This window comes from Chionomys nivalis, chromosome 5 (assembly GCF_950005125.1).
Source record: "Chionomys nivalis chromosome 5, mChiNiv1.1, whole genome shotgun sequence".
In the NCBI taxonomy this organism is placed as follows: domain Eukaryota; kingdom Metazoa; phylum Chordata; class Mammalia; order Rodentia; family Cricetidae; genus Chionomys; species Chionomys nivalis.
The window spans coordinates 11761469-11784617 of record NC_080090.1 but is presented as its reverse complement, the minus strand read 5'-3'; the positions used below and the strand labels follow the sequence as shown (position 1 = coordinate 11784617).

The 23149-nt window shown below is 50.4% G+C and overlaps 2 protein-coding genes across 3 annotated transcripts in view; one reads left to right on the top strand and one right to left on the bottom strand.

The window, feature by feature from the left end:
• The window catches only part of Hhat (hedgehog acyltransferase), a 233252-nt gene extending 218061 nt beyond the window's left edge, over window positions 1-15191 (top strand). Inside the window, exon 12 of the mRNA XM_057770209.1 lies at window positions 14475-15191. Coding sequence (XP_057626192.1) covers window positions 14475-14566 — 92 coding nt within the window. The 3' untranslated portion in view covers window positions 14567-15191. The remainder of the gene's footprint in view (window positions 1-14474) is intronic.
• Window positions 15192-16919: 1728 nt separating this feature from the next.
• The window catches only part of Kcnh1 (potassium voltage-gated channel subfamily H member 1), a 294537-nt gene continuing 288307 nt past the window's right edge, over window positions 16920-23149 (bottom strand). For both annotated transcript variants that reach the window (XM_057770318.1, XM_057770319.1), the window contains exon 11: window positions 16920-22286. In XM_057770318.1, coding sequence (XP_057626301.1) covers window positions 21429-22286 — 858 coding nt within the window. In that variant the 3' untranslated portion in view covers window positions 16920-21428. The remainder of the gene's footprint in view (window positions 22287-23149) is intronic.

The following is a 23149-nucleotide window of genomic DNA, read 5'->3' as shown; positions in this document are numbered from 1 at the left end:
AGGCGTGCACCCACCCACTGTGACAGTGGAACTGATCTATTGGGAGCTCTTCAAGGCCAGCTGGACTGGGACTGAATAAGCATGGGTTGAAACTGGACTCTCTGAACATGAGAGACAATGAGGGCTGATGAGAAGCCAAGGACAATGGCACTAGGTTTCGATCCTAATACATGAACTGGCTTTGTGGGAGCTTAGCCTGTTTGGATGCTCACCTTCCTGGGCCTGGATGGAAGTGGGAGGACCTTGGTCTTCCTGTAGGGCAGGGAATTTGGACTGTTCTTCAGTATCGAGAGGGAGGGGGAATGGACTGGGGGGAGGAGAAGAGGAGTGGGGATGGGGGAGGGGAGTGGGGGGAGGGGACAATGTGTGGGAGGAGGGGAGGGAAATGGGAAACGGGGAGCAGTTGGAAATTTTAATTAAAAAAGAATAAAAAAATAAAAAATAAAAAAAAGAAGCAGAGAGAATAAGCTTGAAATTGTACCAGCCTCTTAAAAACTGCAAAGCCCATCCCCAGTGACACACCTCCTCCAGCAAGGCCACACCTCCTAATCCTCCCCAAACAGCCACCAGCTGAGAACCAAGTATTCAAATGCCTGAGGCCTATGGGGGTCATCTCATTCAAACCATCTCAGAGCAGGATACACAGTGTCCTCTGGCCTACACGTGCATGCAAATGGGTACATGTCTACCCCTCACACATCTGTGTGCATGCTTGTGCACACACGTGCATATGTACACACAAATGCATGCATATACAGGCACACACGCATGTGCCCACATTCACACATATATACACATAGGGCAAATGTAACACAGGGGTATTTGACGCGTGGCTTTGTAATTTAGCAACTATAAATATGTTTAAGGGGATTTATATACAACTCAAGATCTTATCAGAACACCTGGAAGTTCTTGGGTGTCGGTGTCTTCAGTTTTTTTCCAGAGTAGCTGGATAGCCACAGATAGTTCCCACTTTCACAAGATAAGCTGTTGAACCCTCCCCTCCCATGAGCAGTGGAGATAAAAGGAGAAGCCAGAGCTTGTGAGCCCTGGCAGCACACAGTCTGGGCACTTCTGTGGCCTTGCAGCATTGCCCCTTCTACTTTGTCTGAGTAGACCAAATAAAACTTTTACACGTCCTCAGATTAAACTCAGAAGGAAAAAGAGAAAAATCACCAGCCACATGAAATCTACTGATAAATGCTGTCTTAGAAAGCCTGGGGCTATCGTCAGCTACACAGTCTTACCCCTGGAGAGAGAGAAACAACCCTTCAGGGAGTCTGGTGTGATGTGGTTAAAACAGATGCGATTGACCATGAGACAGAAAGGGGATGTGTTGATGATGGTCACTCCTACGGTTGCTTCTCCACAAAACCTGAGCCCTTGGGGTCTGGATGCCTCTGTACATGGAAGTCTCTGTCTCTCCAGAATCAGCAGCGATTGGCTCTCCTTCCCAATCCTCCTTGCTACTGTGGAGACGCTGGTCAGCCTCTGTCTAATCTTGGACATAGTTAGATGTGTCGTAGTTTCTTTTCCTATTACAGTGATAAAATAATCTGACAGAAGCAACTTAAGGGAGATAGGGTTTATATGGTATTGATCACAACAATCGTAGTGGGCTGGGAAGGCAAGGTGGCGGGTGCCTGAAGCAGCTGGCCCCTTTATAATCAGGAACAGAGAACTGTAGGTTCGTGGTGCACTAGGCCCCCTTTCTCCACTCCCCTGTCCAGGATCCAGCCAGGGAGTAGTCTCACCCACCAGGGTTGGGGTCTGGGAGTGAGAGGGTGGGAGGTTATCTCTGTACCTCAATTATGCAAATCAAGACAACACCCTACAGACATGCCCAGAGACCCATCTCATAAGTGATTCTAGATTTTGTCAGGGTGACAGTTAATAAAAACTATTATAGATCGCCTAATCTGTGAAAACAGAGAGCATGCTGGGTATATCAAGCAGGAGAGATTTAATACACGGAAATACACAAGGACCAGAAACCGGGTCGGCAGGGACACTTGGTGACCTAGACTCTGCTAACTATAGAGAAGAGTGCTCACCTCAGGGCTGGGTGACAAGGCAGGTAGGGAGCTGAGAGAAGTGGTTCTCAGGGCTGATGCTCACACCTTCTGGGGCACCTCCCTTATGCTTCACCAGTTTTCTGGCGGTGCTGTGGACCCCAGGAAGAGAGTGCTGCTGGGACTGAGGGTCTCCTGCTGCCTTCTGTGCTCACAACCCCTTCTTCCCCTTCCTCCTCACGGTGGGCATTGCTCAGGGTAGAGAGCAAAACCGCTTAGTGACATGGCCAGGACCTCAGCATAGGCACGTGGAAAATTCTGGTTCTCAGGGTCAATAAAGCAGGCTCTTCAACTTGTTCTTGGTGGAGGGCTTGAGTGGCAGGAACGGGAACCTAGAGAATGGGTTAGTGGATTCACGACAGGGATGTGGTAGAGGCCAAGTAACATAACCCTGCCTTCACCCACTATAGCCACAGACTAGCTTTGACCTGAAAGGGGACCTCGTGTGCAGAGCTAGGGGAAGGACTGGACAATCTAGGGGCAAAATTTTGCCCACCCTTCAGTCCGTACAAAGCGGTTCATCAGTGGAAGGGATGGATAGAAGGGAGAGAGGATGAGAGGGGAGAACAGTGACAGGGAGAGGCAGAGGGAAGGGGTGGTGAGGAAGGGAGGAGAGAGGGAGCAAATGCAGCCCTTTGCCTAGCTGGACAGCCTGAGGGCCTGTGGAATAAAAACCACAGCATACGGCCTTCCCAGCTCGGCTCATGTGAGTTAATGATGCTGTAGTTTGTTTTGATTTGCTCACTTAATAAATAATTATAAGCAGCAGAGCCCCAAGCTGCTCTGGAGGGCAGATGTGCTGCTGGCCATATGCTTTGCACATGCGTTCCAGCTGCGTCCACCCACAGCCCTGTGCCTGGCATCATAACCATTCCTGGCAAAGCAGGGAGCCCTAGACCTCCCTTGTCTGTGGCAGCCCCTCCGACTTGGGGCTTGGCCTTTTTCTTCTGGGGTGGAGAGTGCAGAACACCCTTCATGGTGAATGTAGTCATGACTTCACACCCACAGGTCCGTTAAGGGGAATGGAGAAAGGATGGGAACAGAGCATTCCCAGGACAAGGAAATTAAGGAAAAGATACCTAACTTTAGTGTCTCTTCCACCACCCTGATGCTGGTGATGGCCCGGGGGACGCACACAGCCTAAGCAGGGCTCGATGGCTGAGCCACATCTCTAACCCCTGCAACTTCACTCCCCATTTGAGGTTGGCAGGATGCCGCCTTCCCTTCCTGCTCCTGGCAGGGGTGAGGGTGGTAACCCCTCCAAGGGCAGGAGGCCTGGAGGAGCTGTGAAAGGTGATGCAGAAGTACCACTTCCGGTCATTCAGATGTGAGGTCACACCTGTGGCATGTGAGGGAGGACATTTGCGGAGGCTGCCTTGTCTGTCCTAGCAAAGGGACAGGAATGAAGGACTACTGGAAGCCACCACAGCGCAGGAGGCACACTATGAGAAGGCATGAAGTTGCGTTATGTGGATATGTTACTTAGTTTTTAGCTGCTGAGACACAGCAGCAGCAAGGCAACTTGGTGAAGAAAGGGGTAACTGGCTTCTGGCTCCAGAGGGGCAGAGTCCATCATGGTGTGGACGGCACGGTAGCTGTCGGGGAAACAAGCATGGCAGCAGAAGCAGGACGCTGGCTGTTCACATTTTCATCCACACATAAGAAACCCAGAGAGAATTCAGGGGATAGGGTGAGGCTCTACACCTTCAAAGCCTCACTGTCACACGTCCTCCTAAAGATTCTCAACCTTCCCAGACACTACCCCCACTGGGGACCAAGTGTTCAGATACATGAGACGGTGGAGGACCTTTTTCATTCAGACCACCACACAACGTACATTTATGGAAATGGCCAAGGTGTGGAACCATTAAAAAAGATGAAGGGACAGTGTGGTATTTACATGCAAACCCAGCATATATTTCAGGGTTTATTTTTGGTGTTGCAGTGGCTATCAGCCCAGAAGAGAAGCACAGTCACTCTATTGAGCCTGAAGACCTCCTACCCTAACTCACAAGCTCCAGGCTGCGTCCCTCCACTTCCGTTCCACATCCAGGCCTCTCTGCCTGTGGCCAGCTCTAGTATGGATTCCCAGCAGAGCAGCCGTGGACAGGAAGGCTGGACTTCCCTCAGTGTCTGCCCTGCAGAGGGCCCTAGCGGATCCAAAAGTCCAGCTTACCCACGGCTTAGAGCTGCCGGAAGGATCCTTGGAGTGGGAAGCGTATATGCATACCAGCTGGAGTCCGGTATCCAATGGCATGTGCCTGCTGTCCCCAGCAGACCTACCCTTGGGGCCATCAGACAGAGCATGGAACCAAAGCGGAACACGCTGTTTTTCCGAGGGAGGCCTTTTAGATACGTGAGCATCTTTCTGCGTCATCCAAGAGCTGAGAAAGGCATGAGTCACCTCGCACGTATGCGTCAACTCTGAGACTCCGCCTCCTGATGCAGTCATGGGTTGCGGGGGGCATCACCTGCTCTCTGACACAGGTCTCCTGTCCAGCCTGAGCCTGAGTCCGTAGCCATATGTTTGTAAGTGGACTTGTCATCTGCTTCCCCAGGGAGGAAGGATGACTTGAGGGCATTTGTGTCACAGGGAGGCATCAGCCTATTGTGTGATATTTTACTCTTTTGGCTTTTTGAGGGGCCCACCACCCAGCTCCCAACTAATCACAAGGAGGCAGGTGGCTTATTATTACTTAAGAATGCCCAGCCTTAGCTTGGCTTGCTTCTTGTCAGCTTTTCTTATCTTAAATTATCCCAACTACCTTTTGCCTCTGGGCTTTTATCTTTCTCTATTCTGTATACCTTACTCTTTCCGTGTCTTGCTGTGTAGCTGGGTGGCTGCCCCTGATGTCCTCCTCTCCTGGTTCTCTTTCTCCTCCTTCCATTTATCCTCTCTGCCTGCCAGCCCCGCCTATCCCTGCTCTTGCCTCGCTATTGGCCGTTCATCTCTTTATTAGGACCAGGTGTTTCAGACAGGCACAGTGACACAGCTTCACAGATGCGGTGTGAACAAAAGCCATACACCTGAAAATAATATCCCCCAACATCAGCCAGCGCCCCTAACTTGCCCACTAACTTGCGGTTAAGAGGTTGCCTGTGACCCACTGGCCCTGGTTCTGCTTTCTGGAGTGACATAGAATAAGTTCGATTCTCTTTCCCTGTGACCTTGTGACCTTTTTCCATGTGGGACATTGGCTTGTCATACACCTACATGGAGGGTCCTTCCAGGCCTACCAGTGTTGTGCCTGTGAACTGTCTCGGTCAGAACGCCTCAGAACTCTCGGCCTGGATGCTCTGCTTATATGCCTTGTCTCACCCCCATGTTAAGCTGAATGCCCCTCCCAGTCCCCATTTCCCAAGATGACAGCAGCAGTGACCTTGGCTCCTGTCCTGGTCCAGTGGTTGTGTTCCTCCATGATCCCACAAGGCTCTGTGGCCTGAGATTCTGGTGGAAGTGGGTCCTTAGGGAAGGGCGCCCATGGCAGCTGAAAACCCTGTGACTGTCAGCAGAGCCCTGGCTCTCCAGGGTGCGTGACTTTCGTAGGATGACCCTGCAGGGTCCCTTTGTCTTCACGGGACAGTGACATAAGAACCCTTGCCCCATCCCTAGTGAGTCTGGATGCAATTTGAGGAGAGAGAGGGGCCTGAGTCATGGCCTGTTCTGCCTCCCCAAACCTTTGCCTGGTCTCAGCACCCTGGAGCATGAGCAGCCTGCAGCAGCAGTGAGATGACTGGCAGGCTGGGGACACTGTCCTCACCATCACGTTCCCTGAGCCCGGACCTTGTCCTTGCCTCTCCCATCCCTCTGCTCCAGGAGCTGAAGCTGAGAAGCCCGTCTCAAACACCATGTGTAGCTGTGGAACCCACATTCTTCTGGGACTCTCCTTCTGAGACGGCAAAAGGCAGGCTCAGTTCAAATCTGCACTGATGGCTGACTCAGTACCCTCTGAGGAACACCACAGCCAGCCTGTGTCACTGGCCCAGTGGTGGGAGTGGGCACGAGAGAGCAGAGATGGCACTGCCAAGCCTGGTGCCACTCCTGCCCTAGAAACAATGACCGCTGGAAGGGAGAGTTCTCCCTCTGTGAACCCCAACTTTAAACTCTGTCCTGTTCTACAGTGTGCCTGTCAGCAAAGCAGACTTCTGAAGAGTCAGTCAGTGGGTTGGCGAAGTGGGAACACAGAGATTTTGACAGCAGGCAGGAACACCTCCTTCCTTGCCCTGGTGGCTCCCTAGGTTCCCAGCCACTGTGGTGCTGAGAGCTCCAGGAAGCAGTGTCTGCTGTTGGGAGCCTGCCATTGGTTCTGTTTGTTCCAAAATTCAAGCTGAGTCAATTGGGATCTTTATTATAACAGCTGTGCTAGGCATGGAACACACCAGATATACTTGCCCACCCCCATCCCCCTTTACAGATGTGCACATGGTTCCAACAGTGATTCCCTTCCTTGCTAGAGCCTTCCGGAGGATTCACTGACATCAGCGACAGCGGTAGGTACAGGATGGCACACATCTCTGCCCTGCCGTCGTCCGTGTGTCTAGGGAGTCATTGTAAGCATACACCAGGTGTCTTCCTCCCATCACACCGACAAGTGCAAATGATGCCCAGGCGTTTCTGTCTATTGACTACATCCTACTGTCTGGGAAACAGAAGCCAAACAGATAGATGATGTGTGGGTGTGGTTTGGGCCCTTTGCATTTTGGTTAACCTGAGGAGGGCCATGCAGTTTTATAAATGGGAACTGAAAGGTAGCTCACTGTTCATTCACTATGTGAGTCCTGGGAAGAAGGAAGGGAACTCCTCACCTTCAGGAAAGTGCAGCCTCTGTCTGCTGTGTGTACCTGTGGATGTGGAGAGCACATATGGATGCTGGGTGCCTTCCTGTGGGGACAGATAGGCTGGCCAGCAAGCCCCAGGGATCCTATTGCCTGTCCCCCTAGTCCTGGGGTTACAGACGTAGACCACAGGGCTGAGTCACTCAAGTCCTCATAATTACAAAGTAGACATTTTCCTTACTAAGCCATCTTCTCAGTTCTCTATGGGTCCTTCTGAGAATTCAGCTCTGAAGTCTGTGCTCAACCTCAGTTCAAATATCTAGCAAATGAGCAATTCTAGAAATAATTCATAAATTTCCGGCTGTGAATGTGTCTGAGAACCATGATGAAATATCACATTGTCCTACACCATCCCACCCTGGGCATGAGTCACCCCTCCAGTCAGTATGCCCACACTATGTTACTGCCACCAGTTCAGGGAGCTGGGCTTGTATAAGCAGGTGCCCTCCTCCTGACCCACCAATCAGCAATAGCCTACTGCTACACCACATGCCTGTGTCATTCACCTCCTTCATCTTATCACATATGAACAACAGGACACTAGCAGAGAGACCGCAGTCACTGGATGTATTGCTGTATGTTGTTACACGGGTTTGGTTTGCTATGGCTTGTTCATTTCTCATTGTGTTTGGCTTCGAGTTGAAGTATGTTGCAGCTACGTGTGTAGAAGAAAGCCTGCTGCCTCAGGCATCCACCAAGGTCTTGACAGGCTTGCCTGAGGATAACGCAGCCCCTGTACAGATGTGGATGCGCAAAGCACTGGACTCTCAGCTCGTGGCCTTTTCTGTCAGGAGGCAGCTTTCCTTAACCCATATGCTAGGTGGGCAGCACCCACCATGTTGCATAGCTTGGTTATGAATTAACCATGAACCACAGTCTCTGAGGCTGTATGAGCAGCCGAAGCTAAGGAGGAGAAATGGCCAGCCTGTGACTGGGCAGCCTTTGCCACAGTGTAGCAGAGTAGCAACAATGTTGCAGATAGTTTCCTGGGAAGCAGACACCCCACCCCGGTGGCCCTGGAGAGAGAAAATGTGTTTGTTGGCTCCACCTCTGCGTTCCTGTCTGGATCAAGATGAGTGACTCTGGGCTGTTCTTCTCGCCCCCTCAATGTCACATGAAATTTACTTTATGGCAGTGAGCGCTTGGGTACATGCCTGCCACTGTGCCGGGAGCTGGGACAGGAAGAGAAATGCACAGGGGTTGGTTTCATCAGGATGTGAAATTGACTGTGAACAAGGTGATTTACACAGGCTGGAGTAGGTGCTGTTTCGAACGAGCACACAACACCCTAGCAAGAGACACTGCTGAGGATGACAGGGTGCTCCCTGGGGGACCCGGCTCTGCCTCCCTGCTGGAGCCCCTGGGGTCAGGCCATAGCCGGAGTCAAATAACTGACTTTGATGGTGTTGTTAAAAGGTCATCTGAGCCCCTGGGATGAGCCCTTCACACCTACAGGCAGAACCCAACACTAATGGAGGAACAGGACTTAGCACAGTTTCTCAGTCCCCTTTGTGGGGCGGCGAAGGTCTCAGGAACAGGGGTTCCCAAGAGAGTTAGATGCTGTGGCTTCTGTGACGTCTTGTGAGTGACCTTGGGTACCTGGGTCAGGGGATAGCATGAGATTCAAAGCAGGCAAGAACAGGCTGGGAGACGGCCTGCTTTGAGCCCAGCTGCCTTAACCTAAGGCAGGTAGCATTTCAAAGCCTGGCAGTCAGGTGCACTTTGAAGTGAGTCTGCAAATCGGCTGGATGGTCCTTAGTCTTTCTGTCACTAAGAGATAGGGTGCGTGCTTCCTGCTGAGACAGGCTGTGAGACAGGACAGAACTGGAAACAGATCTTGAGGGATGTCCACCTGTAGTCTACTCATGAACATCTGTGGCAGAGGCCTTTCCTTCAGCATCCTGCAGTCTCTGGACAAGTATGGCCTTACACTCACTGCATCCATGCCCCACGGAACCTGAGCCTTGCCTTCTCTGCTGCCCCCTCCCTTCCTGGCTTTAAACATGACTCCGTGGGTACATGGATGCAGCCTCCTTACCTTTGGGTTTCCATTGCAAACACCAGACAAGAATCGTTTGGGGTTTTGTCTCCTTTTTGGTTTTGCTTTTATTTTTCCTCATCAGAAGATGGGAAAGAGACAGGTAAGGCCTAAAAACCTGGGTTTTGGTCCGACATTATTCCTCAGAACTTCCATCTGTTCCCCTGGGGTGTTTGGAATAGGCTCAGCAGCTCACCGGCGTCGATACCTGGCCAGCTTTGTAAGTCTCCTGTGCCTGTCTCTGGATCAGTGGCCAGCCCTCTGCCGGGAAAAGTTTCCTGCCCCACAGCTTATTAAAATCTAAATTTAGTCCGGGAGGAAGGGCCTTGGGCTCACGACCATTTGATGAATGGCTTGCGGGATCTGGCTGCCGCCACTGGAGTAAATAGGATTTAAGTGAAGCACCTTGCCATCCCGCTCACCCCCACTCACTGGATCTGCACATCGTTAAATACACTATGCTGTTGGGAGCTGCGCTTTCCATGAAAGCAGCCCTGCAAAGGGGCATTTGAATAATGGATGGCATGGTGATTATTAAACCTCATGAGAGGGGCAGAGAGAGTCTAGGCAGGCTCCTGTGCTTCTGGGATGAGGCGAGAGCTAAGGAGAGAGGTGCCTTCCTCTGACTGGAGAGTGAGCAGCACAGACTGTGACGATGCTGCTTCTGTGGTCTGCAGATGTGCAGATATTTAACACTGGTGCAGCCTCATGTACCTGCTCCGTGGGCCCTGAGAGTTCTGCCTGGGGCTGGTCTCAGTGAGAGAGAATCTGCTCTTTAGCCCCCAAATCCATCAACCCCCAAGACTCTGGACTCTTTCTTCTTCACCATCTCCTAGAATCAACTCCTTATTCAGTTTTCCTGTTGGCCAGACATATTTGAGCCAACCTGTTGGCAGAGGCTCTTTGTGGAGGGTGACCTTTAACCAGGACAGGTGGGACCTTTGTTCCAGCCGAAGGATGGTGCATCAGGAGGCAGCAGACCTTTTTACCTTTGAACTTTGTGGTTCTTTTCCTTTCTCAGAATGACTTTGAGTCTCATGGAGAGACTCAGTGGCTTCATGGAACCAGAAAGGGGGGCCTATCAGCTATAAAAACCTTGAGTCCATCTATGAGGGTCCCGTGTTGGTATTCCTCAACCCTCAGAAAAACTGTCCACCAGGAGGTGGTCAGTGGGTACCAGGGAGCTTACAGGGACAGTGGACAGAAGGTGCAGGGGCCTCTGGCTGGAACGCTTGCTTGGGTGGATGGAGATAACCTAAGGCGGATTTAGTTACAGATAATAGTGAGTAATAGATTTTATAAAAAGAAAGGACAATGTGACATAGTTTAGCCTACTCTAGATAGGATTAAATCTCACCTTCAAACATGGGAATGAGCTTGGGGCCCTTTAGAGGTGGTGTAGCATTGAACAAGAACATTTATTGTGCCTGTGTATATGTGTGTGTTTCTGTGATGTCTCTGTGTATGTGTGTTGTATGTGTGTATGTCTCTCTGTGTGTGCATGTGGGGGGCATCTGTGTGCGTATGGTATGTGTAGTGTGTGTGTGTGCATGTGGGGGGCATCTGTGTGTGTATGGTATGTGTAGTGTGTGTGTGTGTGCGCATGCCTGTGATATATCTCTATATGTGTGTATGTCTCTGTATGCATCTGTATAGTCTGTGCATGTGGAGGGGCATGTATGTACATGTATGGTGTGTGCATGTGGTATATATCTGTGTGTGTGTTATACATACATATGCAGACCCATACACTTGTACATGTTCAACCTTAGGGGTCTCCTTCTAACTCACCCCATTTTGTTTTTTGGGACAGCATCCTCACTGAACCAGAAGCTAGCTATTTTGGTTGGGCTGACTGGCGGGTGACTCCCAGAATCCACCTGTGTCTCCCCAGCACTGGGGTTACAGAGGCATGCCACCACACCTGCCTCTTACATGGGTGCTGGGGTTGAACTCAGGTCCCCATGCTTGCATAGCAAGACCTTTGCACATGACCCACCGAGCCATCTGCCCAGTCCCCAATATTGTGTTTTACCCAGATTCTATAGCATAGTCCCTGAAAACACATTCCCTTCACAAACTTCAGTGTTTTTTGTTTCCTTTAAAAAGAACGGCCATTTATACCTCTGCGTTGAAAGGATTACCTGAGCATGTGATCTTGTAAACATAGCAGAGTCTGTCATGTTTGTAAGCTTCGCACGTGGACAGGACACATGGTGCTGTCAACCGAGAGGCTGGGCCGGAGGGCTGTATCCCTGCCAGTCATGTTCACCTGTTGGCCCCCAGACTCTTTGCTTCTAGAAATGGTAAACAGTGGGCTGTGGCATTTGAGAGAGCGAGGTGACAACTGAAGTGCTGAGAAGCACATAGCTCAGTGGGCCTTTGATGGGGTGACATTCCCCAGCATGCAGTTCACCCCCCTAGCATGAGATGTGGATTGATTTCTCCATGGGATACTGATGTGTGCTGACTCAGCTATGTCAATCTGTCCTCTGCTAAACTGCAGGGAGAAGAAGGAGCATCTGAGATGCCCTGGTGGAGGAAGGGGGGGGCTCCAGGAACCCAGAATTGGGTCCTGACACCCTCAAAAGAACCCTCCCTGGGAAGACGCAGGGCTGAACACACACCCTCATCTAAAAACCAAACCGTGTTTATGCTCTGTTTGAGCTCCTTGGGATGTCTGTAGCCCAGGACGTCACAGCCCAATGCCGACAGTCTATGACTTGTAATGTCAGATCGGTATTGAGGGTTTTGTTCTAGCATCATTGAAAACCATAGTGAAAAGCAACTGTTCATATGTACACTGGGTGGATGTTTGCCAGCTGTGGAGTAAACATTTGAAATTCTCACTATCAAACTATAAAACGTTTGCTTGGTGTGAAGGTGCAAACGTATGAGCCCAGCACTGGGGAGGCAGAGGCAGGAAGATCACAAGTTAGAGGCTAGCATGGGCTACACAGTAAGACTTTATCTCAGAAGAGAAATGAGGGGGCGGGGATGGATGAGGACATTAAAGAGACTGTCTCATCGCCCCAGGAGACGTTTGCACCCATGCTCCCTGTCCCAGCTCCTGGTAACCACGAATTGTTGTCATTGTAGCCGGTTTGAAATTTATATAAATGGAATCATTTACTATATATTATTTTCTCAAGGGCTTCAGCCTCCTATTTTAGTGTGGTAAATTTTACATAACTTAAAAATAAGGTTTTAGCTATTTTTAAATGTAGTTCAGGAACATTAAGAACATTTGCATTGTCACATAGCTGTCACCCCAAACTGGAACTTCGTCTACATCAAGTGCTTCTCATTCCTCTCTTCTTCTAGCTCCTGCCGCTGTTTGTCCCTTCTGTCTATGAACTTGGCCACTCTGGGGCCTCATATAAGTGGGATCAGAGATTTGTTTCTTTGTGTCTGGCTTATTACATAACATGATATCTTCAAGTTCCATGGATGCTGTTACATCTGTCAGAATTTGCTTCTCGCTGGTATGTGTGTACACACATGGGTTATCAACTCACCCACCAGCTTGAGTTGCTTGTCCCTTTGTGACCATGTTATGACCATGTGTATGTGTACAAATATCTCTTATAGGTTCTACTTTGCATTCTTTAGTCACATGTACTATAATTCTGTTTGATTTGATGTCTGGAGGACTCTCCATAGTGGTCGCCACAGTGGCAGCACCATTTCTCCTCACGTGTCATGTGGGAGGGACACTGGTATGTGAAGACATGCATGTATGATGTGCCTGGAGCTCCAGATGATTGCAAACTATCATTCACATGCTGGGAATTGAACCCAGGTCCTCTTGAAGAACAGCCAGTGTTGTTAACTGCTGAGCCGTCTCTCTAGCCTGAATGTCATTCTTAAACCTTATTGTATTTTGAGACAGAATCTCTCACTGCTCTGGCAGCAAGCCTGAAGGACCTACCTGTCTTCACCTTTCTAGGGCAGGAATTTCACGTGCATGCCGCCACATTTCGTCATTTTCACGTGGGTTGTAGTGATGGAACTAGGGTCCTCATGCGCACAAGGCAGCGACACCAGAGTGAAGCAGTTGCAGGTCTCTAGACTCATGGAACCCTCTGGAAATGCCAGAAAAATACCCAGCTGTCTTGAGCAGTATCCCCTCTCCTCCCAAATTCACATGTTCCTGGAATCTCTAGATATGTCAACAGTTGGAAATACAGTCATTTCAGATGTAACTAGCAAAGAGTTGTAAAGCAATCATCAGGGCAGAGTGTCGGGGATCCACATCCACACGAGAAGTGAGGACTCAGAAACAAGGGCAGGCAGGTACACAAAGACAGAGGCCATGATTAGAATGGTACAACTATGTGCGCCTGTCTTACCTGGTATGGCATGGGCACACCTCTAAGCCCCACTGTGTATATCTGTCTCGCCCAAGGTGGCATAGGAGCACCTTTAAGCCCTACTATGTGTGCCTGTCTTACCTAAGTTGGCATGGGGGCACCTCTAACTCAGCACTGAATCTGTAGAGTTTGGCTTCTGTATATTTAATATCACCTCCAGTTCTCTAATGTTCCCAAGAACGTTTGACATTAATATTAAAGACAAGGAAAGGTGAGGTATCCTAAGATGTGTGTTTTAGAAGGAGCTGCTAAAAGCTCTGAGGCCTGTCTTTAAAGATTTATTTATTTTTATTTACATGTATGAATGTTCTGTCTGCATATACATATGTGTGCTCTGTGTGTTCCTGGTATCATAGAGGCCAAAAGAAGGTATTTGAGCCCCTAAAATGGGATTCACAAACAGTTGTGAGCTGCTGTGTGGCTGCTTAGGAACTGAACCCAGGTCCTCTGTAAGAGCAGCAAGTGCTCTTAATGACTGAGTCACTTCTCCAACCCCAAACTCTTAGGTTTGTTTTCCCCCACATGATTTACTATTTATTTGGTTGTTTTCTGTTTATTTAATGTGTGTGTAGGTGTGTGTCTGTGTATGCGTGTGTGTGTCTAAGTGCTTGTATCTGTACCACATACAGCAGTGACTATGGAGGCCAGAATAGGGCATTAAATTCCCTGGAACTGGAGTTAGAGGCAGCTAGGAGCCACCACAGGGTTGCTAGGAACTGAACTCCCATCCCCTGCAAGAGCAGCAAGTGTTCTAACTGCTGAGCCATTTCTCCAGCCTAAGTTCTGAGTTTTGAAATCTGATATTTAATCTTTAATTTAATAATTCTATGCACTAAAATAATGGCGTTGTATTCAGTGTGACAGCCAGTCTGCATTTGAACACTGAGCATGGTTCCCACAAACAAGGCTTTTCTCTGGTTATTTGCTTTAGTTTCCACAGGACCTGCTCTTTAAATGCACGCCCTGTTTCTAAGTATGCTTGCCTTACGGTAATGTACCCCCACTTCCAGGTGACCCCAGTGAGCACTCAGGATCCCGCCTGCTGGGTGTAGACAAAGCTGGCTTTCTGGCAGGCCTGCATTTCAGTTGCCCTCTCCTCAGGGGACAGTTAGCCCAGGCCTGCTAACCATTCTTCCTCTTTGCCTCTTCACACAGGCTGGCCGTGGGTGACCCTGTCTGTCCTGGGGTTCCTGTACTGTTATTCACATGTGGGTATCGCCTGGGCTCAGACATACACAGTTCTCTAATGCTACTGGCCCAGGCCAGCCTGGCTATCAGCCTTCAAGGGACATGGCATTTCAACTGGACCTCTTACTCTGAGACCACCCCTGAGGACACCTTTCATTCCGAGACCATCCCTGAGGACACCTTCCACTCCAGGACCAGACCTGAGGACATCTTCCATTCTGAGAGCATCCCTGAAGACACCTTCCATTCTGAGATCACCCCTGAGGACACCTTTCATTCCAAGACCATTCCTGAGTGATCACCTTCCACTCATCTTCTGCTGAAGATGCTTCATTCTGAGCCTCACATCTTTCTCTATTACAGAAAATATACAACCTGAAAATATTCTAATTTTGGAGCCTCAAAGATTCTCTGCGTACCCCAATAAGCCTCTCAGTGCATAAGCTAGAGTTCAGAGCAGTCTTGGGTTCTTCCCAACTATACATGGTGACATCTGTTCTAGAACTTACCGTAAACCTGTTGAAAGGTTCAGCACGGTGGACACTTATTGTCTGGGCGTGGCTATCCTGGTCGGGATAGGCCTGCCTCTCTGAGATATTCCAAGTTTTGGTGACCCCTTTCCATGTTCTGCAACTGGGGACTCTGGCCTGGCCTGCATGTAATGGTCCTTAGCAGGGAGGCGGCAAAGCCATAGCCATGTTCCAGGTGGCCTGGCTAGCATGGGCGATGTACACGTGGAGCATCCCAGGGAGTTCTGCAGTCTGAACCTTACTGGGGCATCCACACAGCTGCTGTTCTTCAAGACCTGTAGCCATGGAGTCCCCTGACCCTTCTTTCTCAGTGGTTCTGTCCAGCATGGCAGTTTAAAAGCCAGAAGATGGGTGCTCCCACAGACAGGTGCTATTGGGCAAGTCCTCAGGAAGGGTGTTGGCTAAGTGTGTTTTGCTTAGTTGGTTTTATTGTCTTATTCTCAAATAACTGAGAATTTATTGCATACCCTGTTATATAGATAATTCACATTTTTCTAGACTTATTTTGGATATTTTAAATAAAAACATTGAGATCTAAACCTGCATAACTTGACACTTCATCCCTCCAGATAGATGTTGGGCAGGCGACCGCTGACAAGAGGTGAGTGACAGTGAATTCTGCGTGGTTTCGTGGGGGAGGAGGGAAGGGAGGTAGCTTTAGGAGGAGCTCGTGTGTGGAGCAAATGTGGACAAATGCTTAACACTCCAGCTGTATGAGATTTTACTGCATGACAATGAGGTGGAAGGGTCAACGGGGCTTAGTGCTGTTTCATTCTCTGCAGGCGACTGTCCTGAATCATCCCTGGGAATATCAGCTCAGTGGAGCCTGCGTCCTTAGGATGCACACCCAGTCACCAGGTAGATCCGCTTTCCTCCTGGCTGCTGCGATTGGGAGGGCTGGGAGGGGCAGACGCTGAAGACCTGGAATGAGCATTAATAACCTCACCAGTGGCTTGGTAAGGGGAGACACGAGGCAGGCGACTGTGGGGTACCAGGAGGTTCTGAGGATCGGGGAGAGGGAGAATGGAAATGAGTGTTGTTTAGTTTCATGGACCAATGCGAGCAAGGATCTGTGGTCAGCCAGAGGGAGTCTGGGCGAGGCCTTCAAATAGGGAAAGGGCTTGCTAGGAAAAAACACGGTGTGGTATCGGGAAGTGTCTAATGTGGAGACATCCTATAAATAATGTAGGCGATGTTGCACTCTCCCAGAGAAGCCATCTACAAAAAGGCAGACCTATTCATAACGCTACGCTGGAAGAGTCAGTGAGTGCACTCTGTTGCTAGAAGCCTGAGTTTGTTAAAACCATCTGATTTCGATCAAGGTCTCAGGAGCTAACAGACACTAGCTGTTAGTTCTCTGTGTGGCTTATCCAGGACTCTCGTTGTCCTGCCTCTCCCTGCTCCCCACCGTGACATGACAGAAATACCTTCCTCTGCTATAGCCCCCCTCACTTTACAGACCCTTGAGGCCAGCTCCTGGGCAGCAGTCAGTCATCTAGCCCTGGCAACTCTGGCAGCAGTTCTGGAAAAACACTGGATGAGGTCCTGAGTCACTAACAGCCCCATGAGCAAGGCCAGGAGCACAAGTCCACTGCCAAGACAAAGCCCAAGGAGGGGAGCAAGATGCCCAGAGCCAAACTAAGTCATCATCCACGCCAGAGATGATGTTCCCAGATCAGTGTTTAAAAAGGTTACATTTATGTGAGTTGTGTGTGCAAGTGTCTGAGAGGCCAGAAGGAGATACTGGATCAGCTGGAGTTACAGTTGGTTGTAAGCTACACGTGTGTGGCCACACATGCAGGCCATGAGAGGCAAGCCCAGAATTGCTGAGGGATCAGAAAGCACCAACTGGACGGCACTCAAGGCAAGGCGAATACAAGTATCACATATAAAATAGTTTATTACCATAATAAATAAAATTAAACTTTGTTTTTTTTACAAATATCATTTGTGCTTATTTAAAAATGTCAAGAAGGGGGTATCATCCATTGGAGCGCCCAAATCATCCCCGCGCCACAGCCACACAACGGAGCTCTTGGCAGCACCCGCAGCTGATCACAAAAATAGCCTCTGCTCATTTGGACTTCTGTTTATTCATGCTCACTCAGACAGAGGGGGAAAAGAAACGAAAAACCCGAGAAAGGATTTGGCAGGATTTGATGGAGAGTGTTCATAGAGAAGCCCTAGAATGACGAACTGCTCATGGGTATAAATGTCCTTGTGATGTGGACAGTCTCCAACTGATGCACAGATAGTGTCTGAATACTGAGAGGCTACATTCATGAGGGGTGTTGCGTTTTCACCATAAACACAATCTGTCTTCTGATAGGAGAGCTGCAGACTCCTCAAGGACTCAGAAGTCATTGTCAGTGTGGCTCTAAGGAAGGCCGAGTGGCAGGTGGAGACGCCTCTACCTGGTCTGGCAGGAATTCGAGGCCATCTTTAAAGGTTCTGATACATTACTGTGGAAACCAAAGTTCTTAAGCTGCAGGTAAATTCACATTGATTCCTTTGAACGGTGGGAGGCAGCAAGGAAAGCATCTCAACACCAATGCCTTGGATGGAAAGTGGTCCTTTCTTAGGAGTTTAGGGTCAGGGCTTCATGAACACTGAAGACTCCTCCAGATGGAGAACACGGGAGCTGGTGAAGACAGTTTTTACTGAAGCGAACAAAAAGGCAGTATATGGAGCAGTACCAGGGACAGGTAAGTAGGAGAGGGCATCCAAGAACTTGAGGGGATCTACGCAGGCCTCCTTTCTAAGCAACACAAGGAGACGGGGTAGCAAGGGGGCACTGGGACCCCCCCATTGCAGCTGGAATTCCATTCAAGGGTCTTAAGGCGAAACATCTTTATTGCAGAATGAGTACAAACAATTTAGTTACGCGTACATCTACAACTTGTACTTTCCCCAGGGCTCCCGAGAGGCCCCGGAGTGTACCTGTAAGATGTCCATGTGACAGGAGATGCGGCCCTGCCGCTGACAGGTATTTCTACAGAGTTTATTTAGTCCCAACCCCAACCAGGACATACCTGGCATTTGTCTTACTGTTCCCTCCTTCCACCTAGGGGTTCGGAAGCTGAAGCCTGTGCATGGTGGGGTAAGGTATTTCTACTCCTTGCCCAACCATCCTCACTGTGGAAACAACACACAGGCTCTAAGAGGTGAAGGCTAACGAGGCCCTAGGAACAAGATAACAAGACATCAAGGTAATAAATGTGTTTCCAGAAGGTGGCTGGGGAAGGGGCAGAGGTATCATTCAGTGGTAGAGTTCTTCCCTGGCATGGGCAAGGGCGTGACTTTGACCTCCAGCACCAAAAACAAACAAAGCCTGCTGGGGTGGGGGCGACTGTGTTAGGCACAGCAGTCAAACACTCAGGCTCTGCTCCAGTACGAACGAAGCAGAGAAATGGGGTTAGCTGTGCCTAGACCAGAGCATCCCAAAGCCTGTCGTGTGCCCAGTGGAGGAATCCGCAGCTCCCTTTGGGATGGCATAGGTGGCGAGGCAATGTGCCTGCCAGAACCAGAACACTGGCTCTGCTGTTTGGCTCTCATGCCTAGTCCACTCTACCACATGCCCTCAGGAGGAAAGCAGGTTCATCCACCCAAGTGGGACTGCTCCCTTTAAGCTAATCTGCCAGGATAGGCACTGGGAAATGGAGCTTCACTCTGGGTGACGCTCACAGCAGCTGATCAGGTGACCGGCACCTACTAGACAGCTGTGTACCACATTCTGTGCCCGTCCCCTCCAAGGGGACACCATTTTTTTCTGAAATCTCACTGTTTGGTCCGATACCCAGTGACCCTCTGTTTCCCAGTCTCTCCTCAGCTACCAGATCGTGGCTAAGACATAAAGGTGCGGGCCATTGGTATCTGAATCCTGTGGTCCTTGCTCAAGGCACACCTGTTGTGTCCTTGTGAAGCTCCGGTCCAATGCTCGCCAGGAAAGTAAAGAGAGATGGGTTGGCTCCTTTATGATTTATTTTAGAGAAAGCAGTCGTAGCAAAAATGCTATAGAAGTGGAGAAAATGAAGCCACCCACGTGTGTTCGTCACTTGCACTTTCAGGAACTCTTAGGTCCTAAACTCTTAGGTCCTAGACTCCTAGAACCCCAAGATAAGCAGCAACACCCCTTGCAGAGTGTGGACCTCAGCCTAACAGGACTTCAATTTTGACTGACCCCAGAGTACAGCCTGAAGCTTTATCTGTCCCATGACACAAGGGTGCACTCTCCAGCACCCCAGCATCTGGATCCCTCACATCTGAAGGAGATTCACCCCTCAGAAAGAGCTGTCAAGGAGCTAGAGGGCCCGCTAAGTCCCAGAGAGTTCCAGAAGGATCTCTAGGCACAGGTGCTCCCGAGGCTGAGTGTTGCACGACATGGGGTCCATCCTACCCTAAGCTTAGCGCTCCTAAGCTAAGAACCAGGCTACTGAGTATGTGTGAGGAATGGGACATTTGGGGGCAGCGGCAAATGGGACTCCAGTATCTCAGTCTACCCCGAGGGGTAGTTGGTGGCAGCTCAGGGGACTGTAGGTCACCAGTGAGTATCTTTAAATGCTGCCATCTGACACTGGTCCTACTAGAATCTCGGCCTAGGTATGCCAGGAGCCGGCCGTATCGGCCGTATGCACTGTGTTGAAAGCTACATGCAGGCACACCCTTGGTTTCCCAGTGCCATCCATTCTGTACAGACAGCCACACAGCAAGTCCTGGTCTCTGGGCAGAACACTAAGTATCTTTGGTAGGGTAGGTCTTGGACGGCGGGTTCCCTAGACAGGCTGGCGTTCTGAATTGCGACAGCCAAGCAATGCTAAGCAGAAGCACCCGTGGCTCTCACTCTCCTAAGGGCTCCTTCCAGGCTCACTGGGTAGGTTTACACTCCTGCCTGATAGCCTCCAAGTGGGCACCTGAGCTAGCTCCTTTGTCCTGTGTCCTGTCCCGTGCCATGAAGAAAAAGACCTCAAGTGACTGAGGCAGCAAGTGTTCCTGAGCATCATGGTGTGGGAACTTGGATGCCACAGACACGGCCCTGCAGCCGTGGCTCTGAGCCTCAGCCTTCCCCAAGACCACAGTTTCACTGTCACGCCCCCCCAGCTAATCAATGAGACATTTTGAAAACCAACGTGTCATTCATTCCTTTTCTCCAGCTCCCTAAGAGAATAATCATGGTCCTGCCATTATTTTTTTTTTTTTTTTTTTTTTTTTTTTTTTTTTTTTTTTTTTTTTGGTTTTTCGAGACAGGGTTTCTCTGTGGTTTTGGAGCCTGTCCTGGAACTAGCTCTTGTAGACCAGGCTGGTCTCGAACTCACAGAGATCCGCCTGCCTCTGCCTCCCAAATGCTGGGATTAAAGGCGTGCGCCACCACTGCCTGGCCTGCTGCCATTATTTTTAGAGTAGGAAATAGGTTGACTTTCAAATAAGGCTAACCGTGGCTCCCATGTGACCTTGAATGATCCCATGCACTGGACAAACATCCCATGAAAATTAAAATAGAAAGCTAATACTTGCTACAATCATTTTTGAGGTTGTGTGTGTGTGTGTCTGCTTTGTTAGGAAAGCATTGCCGGGCTCCTGCCCCTTCCTTAAATGCCCCACACCCTGGGCAAGCTTAGGAGGAGGACGAGGGAGAAGCAGCAGAGAGTCCCACGTTGTGAGGCCTATAGCTTGGCACAGCACCAGGGGGTTATCTGGAGCTGGGAGCATCCACATCAACCATCCCACAGGGTAGGCTGCGAACCACACAACAGAGCCCGCTCAGCTTACCCTGGCCTCACCTCTTCTGGGCAAGGAAACCTGAGGAGCCCAGCCCGCATGTCCGTGGTACAGTACTGGACGCTCCACCTTTGCCACAAAGTGGGAAGGCTCTCCCATCTGTCAGGCCCCCCTTAACGAGAGCTTGTTTGAAGTGACGAGAATAGGAAAACAGGTGGTGACATCATACACAGCTGCACAGGGGTGGTGAAGGCCCAGAAGCCCCGGTGCCTGTCGTGGTCTTCAGAGGGCTCGGTAAAGAACCCCAATGTGATCTGTTCCCGAGGGGTTCCTGGGGCTCTCCCACCAGTATTTCCAGGGCTGGCTTCCATCACATTGGTAAGACATTCTAAAGGAAGCGCTCTTCAGATAGACGGCGTGCTCCTTCTTCCTTAGCTCTCGGGGAGTTGGTGAAACGCAACTGCCATCTTGCAGGGTGGGTGCCTGGCCGCGTTCCTGCTTATATTTTCCAGAGACCTCACAGCCACACCATGCCCTTTGGTCCCACTTTGACTTCCTGTCAGGAAAAGCTTATTTTGAAAATTGTTGGTCATGTGGGCGGTGTGGTGAGGGGCGTCGAGGGCAAGGGGACAGGCTTTTGTCTTTGATTTTTGATAGTTTGTTTTCAATGATCCTCTCAACTTGCTCCAAAAATGTCTTTGTCTGACTCTGGGGACTGGGGCCTGGAGATCTCACACATCTCCTGAGGGGACTGGGCAGACCCTCTGGACATTAGTATCCTGAGTATCTCAGAGAGCTGCTTCTCGATGGCGGTCATTTTGGCATTCAAGGCCTTGATGTCCTCCTTCAACTCATGCTTCACCTCCAGAACTGTGGCCTGCAGCGTCTGCTCAGGGATGGGGTAGAAAGAATGCTTGACCTCTGCCAAGATGGGGCTCCTGTCCTGGGGACTCCTAGCCTCGCCCACATTGTCCAGGCGCAGGTCGCTCTTGGTGATGCCGCTGTCACAGGAATCTGTCTTCTTCAGCGTGGCCTCTCCTGATGCCTTTGTCCTCTCGGGCAGCGTCTCCATGGACTCTGCCTTGGAGACCTTGTTCCAGTCCTCCCCTTTCCCACAGGCATCTTTGAAGCGGGCCCAGCCTTTGCGCTTGGCGCAGTCACCGCTGCCTGCCTTGGGACCGAGGCACTCAGATCCCGGAGCGTGCAGCTTGGCATGGTCTGACACTGTGGAGGTGGAGGCCCCCTGGAAGGACACAGGCGTGGCAGGGCTCTCACGCACCGTGACCACGCTGGCCTTCACCAGGCTGTGGTTGGCTGAGGTGTGGTCCGTGAGGGCGTTGCCCTTCTCTACGTCTAGGTCATCCAGGTCCCGCCCCCCTCGCTCTGCTGCCAATCTGGCCTCTTTCTGCTGACGGAACCTTTGGAACAGTCTCCTGACAGGGTGGTCAGGAGGCAGGATGAGGGGGGCCTCATTCTTCCGTTTCATCCGCTCCTCCTCTTCCCGTTTCACGTCGCTGATCTTCCGGAACACAATCTGGAGGTGGGTGAGAGAGGACACCCTGTGTTAGGTGGAAGGAGCTACAGATGCCAAGTCAGCTCCCCCATCCCCTGTCAGTGCGGTAAACACAGCCACCAAGGGCTGCAGCCCACAACACATTCACAGCCCTGCAGGCCCTCGGGGCCATTCCTCCCGATTAACTGACATCACCTTCCTTCTCCTGTCCTGGTTCTTCTAGCTCCCTAACAGCAGAGCATCGGCTCTCACTGCCATCTGGCTCAGCTCGGGAGGACCAAAGTCCACCTACGCTTGGGAGGCTGCCTGCCCAACTGCATCTTCCCAGGACACCTAGTAAGTTAGAAAACCCCTGAGTCCCTAAGATAAAAAGCCCCAGGGATTCCGATCACAAAATCCGAACATCTTGAGTCTAAGCCACACTGCAGTGTGAGAAGGTCAGTTTTCATCACCACTGGGGTACAGCTGGGGCCACTGGTACTGTCCACAGGTCTGGATGTGGGTGGCTATGACAATTATAAGCTAGTTTCTTTGGGTTAACCTACGAGCAAAGACTCCTGACCTTGAACCCATGCTTGCATTAACAATAACTTAGCCCAACACTTGGTTAGTGCTTGCAGCTCGTGGGCATTTTTGTGTTATCTCATGCATTTCTTCTTTTTACAAGGTCACCGGGACACACAGCATCCCAATTTATAAATGATGGAAGCAAGACCCAGAGTGTCTGGATGTTGCATAACACAGTAAGCTGTGTCGATGCAGTCTTACACCTGAGCCGCTGTACCAGGTCTGTTGCTATCACTTCATCCAGACGGCCCCTCACGACCAGTGGCAGGTGTCCTGCTCAGCCAGCAGCTGAGCCCCAAGGACGCTTGTCCTTTGCA